At 38.5% G+C, this 15682-nt stretch overlaps 2 protein-coding genes across 2 annotated transcripts in view; both read right to left on the bottom strand.

Annotated features, from left to right (window-relative positions):
* fam83fa (family with sequence similarity 83 member Fa) overlaps positions 1 to 4799 on the bottom strand; it is an 8060-nt gene extending 3261 nt beyond the window's left edge. The window contains exon 1 of the mRNA XM_007573840.2: positions 4139 to 4799. Within this exon, the coding sequence (XP_007573902.1) occupies positions 4139 to 4612 (474 nt within the window). The 5' untranslated portion in view covers positions 4613 to 4799. The remainder of the gene's footprint in view (positions 1 to 4138) is intronic.
* A 1603-nt stretch (positions 4800 to 6402) lies between these two features.
* grap2a (GRB2 related adaptor protein 2a) overlaps positions 6403 to 15682 on the bottom strand; it is an 18567-nt gene continuing 9287 nt past the window's right edge. Inside the window, exons 2-8 of the mRNA XM_007573839.2 lie at positions 12904 to 13033; positions 12735 to 12826; positions 12536 to 12655; positions 9725 to 9911; positions 8025 to 8117; positions 7503 to 7619; positions 6403 to 7215 (exon numbers count right to left, since the gene is read on the bottom strand). Coding sequence (XP_007573901.1) covers positions 7036 to 7215; positions 7503 to 7619; positions 8025 to 8117; positions 9725 to 9911; positions 12536 to 12655; positions 12735 to 12826; positions 12904 to 12981 — 867 coding nt within the window. The 5' untranslated portion in view covers positions 12982 to 13033 and the 3' untranslated portion in view covers positions 6403 to 7035. The remainder of the gene's footprint in view (positions 7216 to 7502; positions 7620 to 8024; positions 8118 to 9724; positions 9912 to 12535; positions 12656 to 12734; positions 12827 to 12903; positions 13034 to 15682) is intronic.

The raw sequence follows: 15682 nt of genomic DNA, 5'->3' as shown, positions 1-15682 counted from the left end.
TAGCATGAGCTAACCGCTGAAATATAGTAATATAGAGCTAGCATGAGAAAAGTTAAAATAAAATAAGAACAGTTAATATAACACTAGAAAAAAATGTTAATAAGAGAAAAAGTCATTATAATACAAAAATAAGTATTACCAGAATAAAGTTGTAATATTAGTACAATGAAGTAGCAAAATACAGGAAAAATAATAATTAAAAAATGATAAGGAATACTGAACATCTTGTGAAGTTTGACTTTGGTTTTCTAAAAAATAAGAAAAAATGAAACTGTACTAAACACATCAGAATCAAATGACTGTCATCAGCAGAACTCTGAAATGACCAGAACCAGAACCAGACTGAGCTGCTGACATCAGGTCCTTTCCTCCAGGAGTTTTATGACTTTCTCCTGATAACTTTACATCTTTGTTCTTGTAATTAAGAAAACATTTTGTGTTCCAGCCCTAAGTTTCTGTCACAGCGATTACCCTGAAGAACGCTGACTTTGTTTTTTAGTTTCATCTTAATCAAATGTTTTGGATTATTTCCCCTGAAAAGCCAAAATAAAACACATTCTCAGTTTCCTGCAGAGGCGGCCATCTAAATAACAATCATCTATGATGTCATCCATGCTAAACATCTGGAGGAGACTGAGGCCCGCAGCATCACAGATCCTCCTCAGCCAATGAATTCTGAATGAAGTCAAAGTTTATCAAAGAATCAGAAACATCAGATTTGAAATTTTGGCATAAAAGTTTTATCCTGATCACAGCGAAAATTTTATTTAATCAGAATTAAATACCAGTTAAATATATGGAAACACTTCAGTGTCAAAAATATTCTACTGTAAGAAAGAAAAAAACCTGGGGATTTCTGCAACTGGAAAAAGATTTGGATTCATAACGCAGGATTTAGCAGATCTGTTCAGGTTTCTGCTGAACTCAGCAGCTTGGTGGATCTTTATGTGATTCTCCAGCAGACTCCCTGCAGCCAGCGGCCCATTCTGTGGAAAAACCCGTTTCTCTGGAAACGGTCTGGACCAAATCCAGAGTCGGTTATGAAATCATTTATAAACCGATTTATGCTCACATTTCCCATGATGGTTTTTTAATAAAAGTTTTTTCCTCTGTCAGATAAACTGGGTCCAGTTAAAGATTCTCTGATTCTGAGGCTTTCGTTTCGTTTCCTGGTCGCCTGTTCGACCCGATCCGCTCAACAGAAAGGTTTTTATGCAAAGCAGAAACTTAAACGTCACAAACAAAAGCGGATCAGATGACATCTGGCTGCTTTCAGCCAAAGCAGATTCACATTCAGTTATTACAAAAGAAGACGAGACAAAAGGTTCACAATGTTGCAGTAAAAACATTCAGAAATGTCAGAGGAAATATTTCTGTGTGAAAATAAGCAGGCTGGAAACAGGAAGTTTGCTGGGAAATCAAACACAGACTGGATGTTCACCGATTCCCTGTTGGGCATGGCGGAGGCCCTGTGATGCTGTGGGCCTGCATCAGTTCAAAAAACAGTTTTCTGCTAAATTATTGAGTAAACAGAAACATGAGCTCAATAACAACAAAGATATTTATTGTTCTTAATGTTATTCATGTCTGTCTGACCTCCAATAATTTAGTTTTTTAACTCAGTGAAAGGTTTGTTTACAGAAATCTCCTGGTTTAAAACTTCAAACATTTTTACATTTGGTTTTTTTAACTGTCAGAAAATCTAAAAATCTTAATCAGTACAGATGGTCTTACTGCTGATTTTAGAAACATAAAGGTTACATTTGTCCTGATGATGTTTTACCAGTTGCAGTTAAACCTGACTGGAAGACAGTCGGCCATCTTGTCGGCCATCTTGGATGTTCGTCCTGTTTGGGTTTTTATTAGGATTGGTTCTGGTTTCTTTCTGCGCTAACAGAGCGGCTCAGAAGCAGAAACGTAGCGCCTGCAGCTCAGATCCGGTAGATGATCTCTGGTTTTTCGGCTCTCTGCCCTGAAGCTTCATTATCTTATGGAAAATCGGCCAGCTTGGCCGATAGCAGCAGGTGGAAACTGGATAACCGTTCGGCTTCCCTCTGGCTGCTCAGGCGTTTTCCGTCTCTCCAGGTGAAACTCTGAGCCTGAATGACGTTTCCTGCAGCTCAGGAACTCATTTTGCTCCAGCACTCGTCTGACAGACGACTCGCCTTAATGGCCTCCTATAAAATCAACGTGTGCGTGTGTTTCTGCAGGCTCAGAGACGCTGGCGTTTGAAGACTGACAGGTTGATTTACTGAACCTGCAGGGCAGAAACGGCAGCCTCTGATTGGCCGGTTCATATCAGAGTCAAACTGTCCTTTTAGAGGCGTTTCCAGCTTTTTACTCTGCAGCTCCAGTTTTTGGAGGTTTCCATGGAAACTGCAGGCTAACATGAACACCTGAACTGTCCGAGGGGGGAGGGTAACCATGGCGACCGGAGCTCACCTGAGCTGGCGGATCATGAGATTAATCCGCTGCTTGTCCCGACCTGTTGGTGACTCCAGAAGCCGGTTAATAACGACTTCATGTTTCTGGAAACTTCAGACTGAAGTGGAAACAGGAACTGAATCCATAACATCCAGGAATTTTCCCGACGGTTTTTATCCATCAGGATGAAGCTGAAATGTTTTCTGGCCTGGAAAATGTTTCCATCTGATTTCTATGAAAGAATCTGAATAATAAACTGCATTATCAATGTGATGTTTTTAAGCTAATTAAATTATTAAAATACATTTGACATTACAAATAATTTAATGAAAACAAGAAATACAAAAAAACAGGTTTAACTGCTACATATTTATATAAATATTTTCTTTACCTTTAAAAAAGAAACCAAAAGCTGGTGATTAATAGAGACAAACATTTATGTTTATTTATTTATTTGTTCCTGACAAATGAAGGATTTGATTCATAAACGATGAAGCATCAGATCGTCTGTCTGACCTGTTATGATGTCATTAACTGACCCACATTTTAACAACCTGCAGCTTAAACGCAACAATAAACAGTTTGAGTCTCATGTAAACTGAGAAAACATTCAAACGGAGCTGAATCATCACCGTGACGTCACAGAGTCACATGATCTCCAGCCAATCAGAGGAGTCGGTTTTAACGTCACAGACAGAAAAGACAAAGTTACAACTTTTTAAAGAAATAAAAACAACGAGTTGTGAAGTAGATCTAAAGTTAAAATCAGGAATCAGATTAATTATAATGAATATTTGTTGTTTTATGGTTAAATCTCACTATCTCAGTTTTTGTCATTATTGGGAGTTATTATGATAAAATAATGTTTTTATTGCTGGTTTCTATGGAGAAACAAACTGTTTCTAGTTAAGGTTCAGGTTTTAAGTCATTAAATCCTTTTATTGTGATGAACTTCATTATCATAATAGTATTAAATTCCAGTCTTAATAATAAAAACTCTCCAATAGTTTAATGTTGTACAACATTATATAAAAACATTTTTAATTATAAAACATGAGGTACAAACATTTATTTCCTTATTTGCAGAGGTTCAGGAAAAAAAATGGATTCTGTAGAGAATCAGAGCGTGGGAATTCAGAATCGACTCAAAATGCTCAAAAATCTATTTTATTATGAATAATTCTTAGATATTTGTTTAATTAAGAAGCTAAGCTAACGTAATACTGACAAATTAATGTGCAGAATTTTATACAGAAACTTATTTTTGTTTCAATAAAAACTGCTGGGATTTGTTCAGTACGAAACATTTCATCTGTTTGCTGTCAGTCGCATCATTTAAACTGAATATTTGAATCGGTTGAATAGAAAAACTGGTTCTGAATCAAAAACCCTAAAACTCTGAATTGTTTGAGGAAGTTGGAAAGTAATTTTCTGTCTTTCTTATTTGAAATTTGTTTTTATGTATCACCATCTTCCTATAATAATGGATTAAATTGTTTTTAGTTAAAACTTTTCACATTTTAGTCATTATTTTATGAAGGTGATGATATAAACTAACCAGAGTTAGTTACATCTGAGTACTTTTACTGCGCTGCACTTTTTGCTTCTATTTAAAATACGTTGCAGTAGTTTTTCTCTTGGTGAGTGCTGAACCGCCTCTGGTTAATCCAACATTATTTTCTGTAGATTATTTCCCGGCTCTCCGGCCGGTTACCTTCTGGGCGCCTTGGATCAGCCTCCTCACCACCTCCTTGATGTGCGGCCCCGGTTCTTTGGGCGGGTGTGTGTACACGGACACCCGGGTCACCCCCTTGTACACGCCGCTGCAGGCCGGCCAGCCGATGTCCAGCGCCGGAACCTCGGTGTCGGACATCTGCGGCCAGTAGGTGGAGTGGACCCCGGAGTCGGCGCTGGTGGCCTCCTTGGGCTTGTCCGGCTCGCCGGGCTCCTGGTCGCTGTCCGGGTCGTACTCCTGGAAGCTGTCCCGGATGGCCCGGACCTCCCTGGCGCACAGGAAGTCCCGGATGTTGTCCTCCTGCAGGCGCATCTTGAAGGCTCCGTCCCCGTGGCGCAGCAGCTGCTCCAGCGCGGCCCGCTGCTCCTCGCTGTAGTAGAACTCCGGCCGGGACTCCGGGACCTTCTCGTTGACGTGCTGGTTGTCCAGACACAGCAGCTGGGACTCCGCCATGGCCGCGACGCGCTGCCTCTGCAACGGCTGCGCTTACCTGGGCCGACAGGTGAGGAGGGAGCGCAGGTAGGAGCAGGAGGCGGGGCTAGGGGACCGACACGAGGCGCCCCGCGTTCCTGAAGGCTTCCTGCTGGAAAACCTTCAGAATAAAGTCAATAGATTAATAAATACCGATCAGTTTCATTTATAAAGAATCATACTACAAGCAGCTCAAAGTGCTGCTGCATGATGACAAACAAAGAAACGATCCTGATGGTCCCGTAAATTCGGTTCTACTGGAACCAGAACATCTGCTCCACCTCCAGCTGCTGTGGCTCTGAGTCAAACCAACCTGTTCCCCTCCTGGCCTGTGGGGGCGCTGCACCAAGAACCACTGAGCGAAACGACACAAAAACCTCTGAAGACACTGAGAGCAACTTCCTTCTTCACCAGATGGAAACAAGATGGAGGATTTTAGCGGTTGGAGGATTTCTCTTTAGGCTAAAGACCAGGAGCCATTTCTGCTGCTAGCGCTAGGCTAGCACGTTAGCTTTGGTTGTATTTACCCAGAATGCCCTACGCTGTAGTCCACTTCCAGCTTTTGGAGCGGTCTCTGGTCCGCTTGGCGTTCATATATGAAACCGAACCAGAGTTCACTTGAACCGAACCCAGACTGAGGACTGGAGGACCAGAGGTCAGAGGTCAGTCAGCATTCACACCTCACCAATCTGACCAGACTTTGACTAGATAACCAGACTGGAGTTGGGTTGAATTACATCAGAACTTTTTTTAAATGTCTGTTTTGTTTCCACAGATTAAAGTTTCAGACCATAATCTGTTTTAAATCGGTGCAGATTTAAAGTTTTTACAAAGTTATCAGGATTTATTTCTCCTGGATTCTTTATGTAGGATAAATCCAGATCAGTCTGGACCACAGCAGACGGTTTCTGTCTTAAAATAACTGAGGTTGAGTATTTACTGAAATCATTTAAAAACTTCCTTCCATCCATTTTCTAACACCTTTGTCCCTCATGGGTCAGGAGCTGCTGGTTCCTCTCCAACGTTCCGGGCAAGAGGCAGGGTCGCCTGGACGGGTCGCCTGGACGGGTCACCTGGACGGGTCACCTGGACGGGTCGCCTGGACGGGTCACCTGGACGGGTCGCCTGGACGGGTCACCAGTCCGTCACAGCATTTAAAAACTTGATTCTGAAATTTATTTATAATTTAAAAACTATGAAAACAGAAAGAAGGAAAATACTTTTAGTTCTGATTTGTTCTTTTTCGATACTTTTGTTTGTGTTTTCTCTGGTTGAAGAATTACTTTTTTCAGATAATTACTGTACTCCATTTTTATTGTTATTATTTTGAATTTTATTTTATTTATTTTGGTGGCAGCAGCTGATTAACATCTTAAAATAAAACCTGACCTTTGACATCAAATCCCAGAGGAGTCGGACAGGAGGCTTCATTATGCTAAAAAGTGGATACAGAGAGAGGAAGTTGAAACCATCATTTCCTTTTCTTTCTAACCAATCAGATTTGAAGTAGAGCAGCAAAAGCAAAGGAGGACGATTAGCAGAACTAGCTAACAACTGATGATGTCACTCATTTTACTGTGGAGTATTGATATTAAGCTGTTAGCAACCGTCTTCAGTCAGAGACCTCTACAGATTGATTGTAAGACTGACTGCTACTGGAGATCACAGCTTCACTGTCTGCAGTGACTGAAGAGTTAGAATATTTAGTTTCTCTTTTTTAATTGAATTGTTTTATAATTAAATTCAACAGTCATAGAAACAAACCACAAAAGTGGAATAAGGAAAAAATGTTTTATTAACAGAGAAGCTATAAATGAATCCACTGCAGGTGAAATGAGTCGTTCTTATTTAGAAATCTCTCACAGTGTAAATAATTCAATAAAACTCTGGAAACCTTTTATTTATGAAGAAAACATGAAGTCATGAAGCAGCAAAATGTTTTTCTGTATTTCTTTACTGAAATGTATAAAATGTAAACATGAAGCAGCACAAGAACAAACTGTTCAACCTGTGCAGCTTTTATTTTGAAAACCACCCCTTCCTTTTTACCTTATTCAGTTTTTACTATATTTATGCAGCTCAATGAGGCAGAAGACTAATAAATGATAAAACAGAAGTTCAAAAGGAAACATCAGGAGATGAATAATAACAAAGTTTCTCTTCAGTGAATTTTAATGATCAAATGAAACATGAATTTGCAGAAGGAGTTGACTGATCAGGCCAACAAGCATCCATCAATAAATACCTGCAGCCGCGTTATAATACAAACGGTAAGAAACATGGCTTCTGCAGCACTTCCTGTTTAGAAACTTCCTGTAGGCCAGAAGGAAATGTTCAACCTGAAGTAGCCACGCCGGGCGGCGAAGCGCTGCTGCAGCCTGGCCTGCAGGTGGCGCTGCGGCTCCTCATATCGGAGCCGTGTGGTTAGCAGGAAACAAGCCGCTCTGGCCCCGCAGCCGTCCTCTCCACCACGCCTGGTCCGAGCGATCCAAGACCTCGATGATGTCACCGGCACAGAAGCCCAGCTCGTCGTCTTCCTCCGCCGTGAAGTCGTACAGCGCCCTCACATGGACGCCGCCGGTTCTCTGCAGGAAGGAGGACAGACATTTATTACTCTGCAGCGAGCGGACGGCTGCAGAACCACCGGCTAACCTGAAATCATTTATTCAAATTTGAACTTTATCAGGAACAAACATCGAGTTATGCATCAAATCAGCTCAGTAAAAATAAACAAAAACTAACTTGACGGCCTGAGGTCTCTCTCACACACACACACACACACACACACACACACACAAATATCTCTGCCTCATTGTTTAAATCGTTTAATAAAAGAGCGGTCTGTGTGAAGTGCTAACAGCTAGCAGCTGACCGAAGGCAGCGGCATGGTCTCGGAGGTGCGGCGCGGCGGGCAGGCGGAGCTGATGGGGCTGCTGCGGCCGGTGTGTCCGATGGTGTGCGCTCGCTCCTCGAAGCCGGGACGTTTGGCCTGAAACAGGAACACAAAGAAACAGATTAATGCCGAGCAGTTTGGATAAACTAAGGCTCCGTGTCGTGTTTAAAGTCTGTAAACTCCAGTTAACGATTAATTAACGTCTTTTCTCAACAATCGATTAATCACGATTGATCTGATGAATCGTTGCAGCCCTAGTTTTGATCAGAGTCTGTCTGAAGAACTTGGTATGAAACTGTTAACCAGATTCAGACAGGATAAGGAATTCAAAATTAAATCTGAAGTTTTAACATATTTTGATATGATTCTTTTATGAAGCCATTTTCTTTTTGCCTTTGATTTCCAGCTGATCCTTTATTCTGGATGCTGCTGCAGAAATAAACGTTCCCAGCCGAACCCAGTGCTGCAATAAATACTATAATAAACGAAGTGGTTCTGTACCAGCTGGCTGGACGTCTGTTCAGAGGAGCGGCGCGGCGCGGCGGCGACGGCGGCAGCAGAGTTTCGATGCTCAGGCAGACTTCCTCTCTTCACCTGCAGGAAGGAAGCAGAGCGCAGATAAAAACACAACAACCTCGGCTACTCAGACGCTCACAAATCAAAAACTTTCTCAAGCTTTCGGCTCAATCTGGACGAGGAAACTGACGACAGTTACAGCTGCAAATAAAGTTAAACTGTATTTTTCTGAACAACGTTTTGGTGACGTTTTGATGAAATGATGGTTCTGATCCGATCAGCTTAACAGCAATCAGTCAGATTTCAGCAGAAAATGATAAAACCAGTTCCTGGTAAAACCTGCAGCAGATTCAGAGAAAAGTTTTCACACCAAGATGGAGAAACGGACTATTAACAAATTTATTCATTTATTGACAAACGTTTATTAAATCTGGTTGTTTTTTTAATCTGCAGCACAAAAACAACAAATTCACAAAAATGAAATAATAAGTTTGCAGTTTAAGAACTAAAATGATAAATTATAACATTTTATTTTGTGTTTGAGAAAATAAACAGAATAAACTTAAATGTAAATTTAAGCTGAGAAAAAAGGGACTAAATATGTAATTAAAAGTGATTTATATGAAATCTGTAAAAAACACTTATAAAACATTTATTGCACGTTCTTTGAGTTTCGCTGCACTGAAATAAAACAGGTGATTCTTTGAATTAAAATAAACGAATTACTAATAAAAGGATGAAATTATCATAAGATTACAAGAAACGATTACGTGGTTCCAGGAAGCGCTTATCAGAAACGATTTCCTCTTTTCTCAGAACCGTTTCATGCATCCAAAAAACTAAAGATGTTTCACAGAAAATTATTAATCTGAAAAAGCAACAATTTATAAACTGGGATTTAAAGTAAAAAATTAGACGTTATGTTTCTGTTGATGGTTTAAACCAGGGGTCCCCAGACCGGGTCCCTGAGGGCCGCCATGCTCCTGGCTTTATTCTCTCCCTGCTGGTGGAAACGACGTCCTCAGCAGGTCAAGGTTCTGCTCAGGCCTCTAATGATCCATCAGTGGGTCCAGGTGGTTAAACCAGGGAGAGAATAAAACATGCAGGATGCCGGACCGATGGGCTAAACATCCACACAGCGTCACATTAAAATGATTTTTAATCCTTTTTATTGAGCTCATATTTCTGTACTTAAATATTTTATTGCTTTGATGTAATATTATGGTTTTAATATTACATTAAATCTTGCTGTTAACAGAAAATCATCATAATTACTAGAAATAAAGGCATTAAAACTGTCTTTGTAGTAATTAATCTAAATAATGTCAAATAAATGAACAGTTTGGAAATATTTTAATTTAGAGAAAATTAAAATGAATGAATATTATGTGTTTATTATATGTTGCTGTTTTCTTCCATAAAGTAAAACATTAATTATTCCTGATTATTGATTAATAATATTCATTAAAATGTTTGCGATTTCAACTCAGCGATTTTAGCAGAAACTTATTAAAATCATCAAGAATTTTAACATGAATATATAAAAATAGGAAGTTCCTCTCTGTGAGTCACATCCTAATAATAACTTTATATAATTATTTAACTTCATTTGGTGGCATTAGTATAAAAAGAGGCAATGGAGAGAAACGGCCTGTTAAAGTAAAAGTGTCCAGGTGTGTGTCTACCTGGGAGCCCGGGGGGCTCCTGCCCTCCTGGCAGCCATCTTGGAGGCAGATCTGCCTGGTTTTGGAGATGGACGTGGTTTTATAAAACTCCACCAGCTTGTTGAGAGACGTGAACTTCTCGGACCACAGGAAGTACTGGCCCTTGTTGTCCCGCATCACCTTGAAGTGCTGAACGTCGTTCTCATGTCTGAAGCAGAAAAGTTGTCAGAGTTTATAAAGTTTAGGTCTGAAGCTCAGGATCAGATCAATAAACAACAGTTTCAGTTTTAAACACATCAGTTAAAACTCTTTTGATTCAGATCCACGTTTATTATTTTAACAAAAATCTCATTAACTAAACCTTAACGCTGCAAAATATTTTCTCTGGTTTTAGTGCAAATATCCCAGTAAACTTGGAAAAAGACAAAACTAACTTACAGGTACATTTCCAGCAAAATATGGGAGATTATTTACAGTCAATTTTGGTAAAAGTTTATTCTTGTCTGATGTCAAGTTTACTGAGATATTTGCACAAGAAACTAAATAAAAATGTGAATGTTTTCCTATAATCATAATTCAGCATGAAATCGTCTCATTGCTGCAGATTAAACGTGTTTTTGAAATTAGACGTTTTCACCTACAGATCGGAGTTTTGCATCCAGAAACAGTTTTTATTAAAATATTTAACATATAAAATCAGATTGCGTCGGCGAACTGAATCTAGATGCTTTAGATCTTCGTCTGATTGAAAATGTTTGTTTTGGTGCAGAAACAGGAAGCTGCAGAAGAATCCCAGTTTATTCCTGAGGATCAGCTGCACTGCACCCTGCTGGTCAGCCTGCAGAACTGCAGCTTCAAACTAAAAGAAAAGAAAAACGATTCTCAGAAATAAACCACCGCAAGATTCCTGCTCAGATGGAAACGTATAACATGTTATTTTACTCATTTTTAAGTCTGGATGGAAAATATAGGATGGGAAAAAAAATCAAACTTTATCTGCAGTAAATCCATCCAAATGTTTTTACCTTTTCACAAAATCAACATTAAATGCAGAGTTTGGTTGTAACTAGTTACATTTACTTAAGTAACGTTTTTGGACACGTGTTTACTACGCTGTACTTTTTACTTTTACTTGAGTCATTTCATTATGAAGTATCGTTTCTCCACTGTAGTAAAATTTCTGGATTTTCTTCCCACTGAAGGAAAAACAAAAATGTTTTAACCAGAAACTCACCAGACAGACTCACAGCTTCAGTTTCTGTTAAAGTTTTTATTGACACAAACTAATTTGGAAACATTTTATGTTGCCTGATTTTGTTATTTTTTGTTACTTATATAAATTATTTTCATTTTGGTTTTCAAAATACCAACATTTACACTTAATTAGGCCAGAGCAGCTAAGCGCTGCGAGAGCCTATTGAAACCTTGCTGTAAATTATTATTATTATTATTTCATATTTTAATCCATCTGATTATATTATTTTTACATATTAAATGATGGATAATTTGATAAGTTACTTTTCTGGTTAAAAGTTTTACTTTTGTTTTATACTTTTAAAAACTCCTGACATTTAAATCTGGACGTTTCAGACATTTTGACATGAAAAAAAATCTCCTTTATTATTCCGTCAGATTAAAATCAGCAGACCTCTGAAGACAAACGTTTTAAAGAGCAGAACCTGAATAACGCTGAGTCGAACTGATTCTGGTTTTATTTGTTGCAGATGAACATAAACGTTTCGCTGCAGCTGCAGTTTCTGTTTATCGCTCCATAAATGGAAACATAAATACTTCTGCTGGTAAGTCTCAACATCTTCTACTAAAATAACATCTTAAATTCGCTTTGGGAGTTGAAACCTCTCCACAGTTTTTACATAATTATTTAAATAGTTTTATTAATGATCATCCCTGCATTCTGGAAATATAAGAACTTTACAGCAGCTGTGAATATTCTCAGGTTTTATTTTTGTCAGAATCTGGATTTTGTCCTTTTTAGTTAAAAATTTAAATCTGTTTAAATGAAAATTTGTTACTTTTCTTTGTTTTGGGGAAATTTGAGCTGGTTATTAGTTTAGTTTCATGTCTGAAGTTTCAAAGTTTTACATGAATTTCTGTCATTTAGAAACTTCAGATCTTCAAAATCCATCATTCAACAAATATTAATTATCCAAACTTTTCACTCATTATTTTAAATACCAGAATATAAAAACATGTTGTTCATTAAAAACAAGGGCAGGATGTTTTAGATCATATAATCTGAATATAATAAAAAATAAATCAGATCAGAGAATTTCATCACTCAGATGTTTTCAGCGATAATCCACTTTAATCCAGAGTCTAAAGAGCATTTTTAAATTTTACCAGTAGAAAAACCTTAAAGTTTGGAGGATCAGATGTGATTTAGGAGGCTTATTAAATAAAAACATTTTTCTAATAAAGATGATCAGTTTTAAACTCTGACAGCAGAAGGAGCCGTTTGTCTAAAATAAACGTTAAAAAAATCCAGAAAAAAAAATAAAAAGCTGGATGAAAACTGATCCGAGTTACAGACTGGAGTAAATCAAAAAATTAAAGTTTCAGTGTTTATAAAAATACAGAATCACCTGAGAAATACGAGAATTAAACTAACAATCAGAAAGTTTGATAAAAAACGAAAACTAATACTTTATGTCAGGGTGTGAATACTTTGTGTCAGGGTGTGAATACTTTGTGTCAGGGTGTGAATACTTTGTGTCAGGGTGTGAATACTTTATGTCAGGGTGTGAATACTTTGTGTCAGGGTGTGAATACTTTGTGTCAGGGTGTGAATACTTTTCGGTTGGCTCCACCTACTTGACGGAGATGGAGAAATCTCCCGGTGAACTCTGACATCCTCGGATCACGAAGTCTCCCACCGTTTTGTGCCTCAGCAGCTCCTCCGCCTGGCTGCGGCTGGCGTCTTCCTTGAACCAGCTGGAAAGCAAAAAGTTTTCAACCCCCAACAGATTCAGGTGGCGACACGGCGGCGGCCTCATGGTACTGCGGGCCTTACTCTGGAGTCTGCATGTCGATGTAGTTTTTGGGGATGAATCCTTCCTGTCCGTTCATCTCGGCCTTGCACCAGTCGTCCTCCAGGTTTATGATCTGACCAGAAACAGGTGGGGGAGGGTCAGGCAGGCATTGCTCAACAGAAACAGGTGGGGGAGGGTCGCAGGCCTCACCTTCAGGATGTCGTTCTTCCTGAAGCTGAGCTCGTCGTCCGCCGTGGCGGTGAAGTCGTACTTCCCTCTGGCCTCCATGTTTCTGCTCCAAAAGTCGGTCGAAAGTCGGAAAGACGAGGATGAAGATTCTCTGCAGGGAGGAAGAGGAGGAGCAGGAGTTACAGCTCGGCTTCTGGGCAGCAGGACGTTTATCGTGACACGCAGCTCTGGAAATCACTTCATAGGTTAATAAATAAACTTTTAGGAATATAAACGGCTAAAAACAAGAAAATGTAATAAAGTATCTGCAGATCAAAGCAAAAGAAGTTAAAATGCAAACATGAGCAAAACAAAGATTTAGCAAAAACACTGTGCTTTAGTTTCTTAAAAACTAATAATACATGTTTAGAAAGTCTTTTTTTCATTTTTACAAATCATCAAACAAAGACCAGCAATAAGTTCAGCCATTTTATTAAAGGATAAAGTGAAAATGTTCCAGAAACAGATGATTGGACTCGAACTGCCGATAAAGTTTCTGTTTGCATGTTTTATGACTTTATGATGGAAGTAAAAGCAAAGAGAAGCAACATAAAACATTAAACCATAACAGAGTCCAGTTATGGTTTTTATGGCTCCAAGCGCCAGAAGATGCAGATAAAACCTGCAGCAGCTTTAAATGAACAGATTATTGATCTGTGATCAGCCTGGAAGAAAAACGAGAAAAACTTTCAAATGATCCAATAAATCAGGAAGTTAATAAAGGATGAATTCATTTATTAACTAAATTATCCCCTAAAGATAATAACTAGTTATGTTTCTCTGTGGAAGAATCACCACATTGAGATTTAACTCCAAACTTTGACTAGGCCACTCTAAAACCCTTCAGTCTTATGTTTTAGCCAATCAGAGGAGAGTTGCAATAACAAGTTAACACTAAATTAAAACAAGCTCAATAATTTACATCCTGATGATTTTAGACTTTTTAGGAATGTTTTGCTTACAGAAACATAATAATCCATATTTTATGCTGTTGGTTTTATTTATTGTTTTTGGTAATAATCTGTTTTATTTATCAAACCGATTTATTAACAATTAAATCTGCTGATGTTGACATTAATGATGATATTTCATTCATCTGTAAAGAAAATGCATTGAAATTAATGAGTTCATAACAAAGTTTTCTGCTTTTTAATGTAAATAAAAATAAATAAAAATAAAAAGCAGAACAATCAGTAATCTGTTTTCAGGAAAAGGTAACAGCGACAGGAATTCAATTCTCGCTTTGTTGAGTTTATGAAAGGAAACAGAAAATATGAAACGCTGTGAAGTTTAAAAACAGGAAGAACATCGTTAAAGATCAAAGTTACGAGAAGAAGAATCAGATTCCTGCTCAGAGAAACAGCTGCTTTGAAATGTTGACAAACATTATGTAAATAATAAATGCAAATATGTAAATATTTTAGTTTATTCAGGAATTATGGTGGTAAAGTTAAATTTCATTTAATTCAATAAAAATAAAAACGTTATTTGTTCCAAAGGAAATGAAACGCAGCTGAACTCAGAGTAGTGATGCTGTGGGCCAGAAGGATCTCCTGTAGCAGTCAGTCTTCCAGCAACTCTAGAAGCTTCTGGCCGAAGACTGCTGCTGTATGACATGCTAACATGCTAACAGGCAGCAGAGACGTCCCGATGACATCATCAGCTGCATCAGCCTCCGGTTAAACTCCTCTGGGGTCAAAGTTCAACAGTTGTTTTAGCCTCAGAGATGCTAATCACTTCCTCCGTCTTGTTGTTGCCATAGTTACGCATCAACCATTTCAAAGTGAGAAAAATAAGATTAAAATCCTTCCGGCAGCAAAGCTACAGAACCAGAGACAAAGATGATATTTTAAAATATGAAAACTGCTCCAACCTGCCGCCTCCGAGTTAAAGACGAACAACGAAAAAAAACTAAAAACTGAAGCAGAAAAAAAATAAAATCACAAAAAATAAATGAGACAAACCGAAATTCACTGGAACTGCAGAGAAATGCTCAGATGTTTTATTCAGACTCTTTTAGTTTCATCCACAAGAGACAGGAGGAAAAATATTTAATATATGAATAAAGTTTAATTAATGATAATTAATCATGAATAACAGCCTCATTAACAATGAGCCGTTCAGGCGGCAGATCGGATCTGAGGGTTAAACAGCAGAATTCTGCTGACACAAAATAAGATCAAAGTATTTAGTGACATTACGGCCTCAAAGGTCAAAGGTCAACGTGTTTAACCTGGAGACCAACATGAAGTCGCCTCTAACGGTAAACAGGAAGGAAAACGTTCAAACCAGTTTTTCTCTCCTTTCTGCAAACATGACTCAGCACTTTGGAGTTTGACTTCATCACATCTGAACATCCAGAGGGAGATCAGTGGCCTTTGACTAGGCCACGTGACTAAAGAGCAGAACAGCTGCTGGACTTTGTTTTATTTGGGGAATCAGATTAAATGGAGTTAAAAACATAGAACATGTAAAAACTCAATAAAGGTTTGTGGTGAAAATTATATTAATAATTTATTAATAATATCCGACTTTCTGTCAGCTGCTCCTTATATGGTCGAGAAAACAGGAAGCGAAAAAGTAAATAAAACAATGAGCTGAATAAAGACGCGGGAGAATATCAGGGGTAAACCATCAGGGGTAAACAGTCAGGGGTAAAACCATCAGGGGTAAAACCATCAGGGGTAAACCATCAGGGGTAAAACCATCAGGGGTAAACCCATCAGGGGTAAACCATCAGGGGTAAAACCATCAGGGGTAA

This window comes from Poecilia formosa, unplaced genomic scaffold (assembly GCF_000485575.1).
Source record: "Poecilia formosa unplaced genomic scaffold, Poecilia_formosa-5.1.2 Scaffold339, whole genome shotgun sequence".
Classification (NCBI taxonomy): Eukaryota; Metazoa; Chordata; class Actinopteri; order Cyprinodontiformes; family Poeciliidae; genus Poecilia; species Poecilia formosa.
Note: the sequence above shows the minus strand (reverse complement) of the source record. Positions and strands in the feature narration are given on the sequence as shown.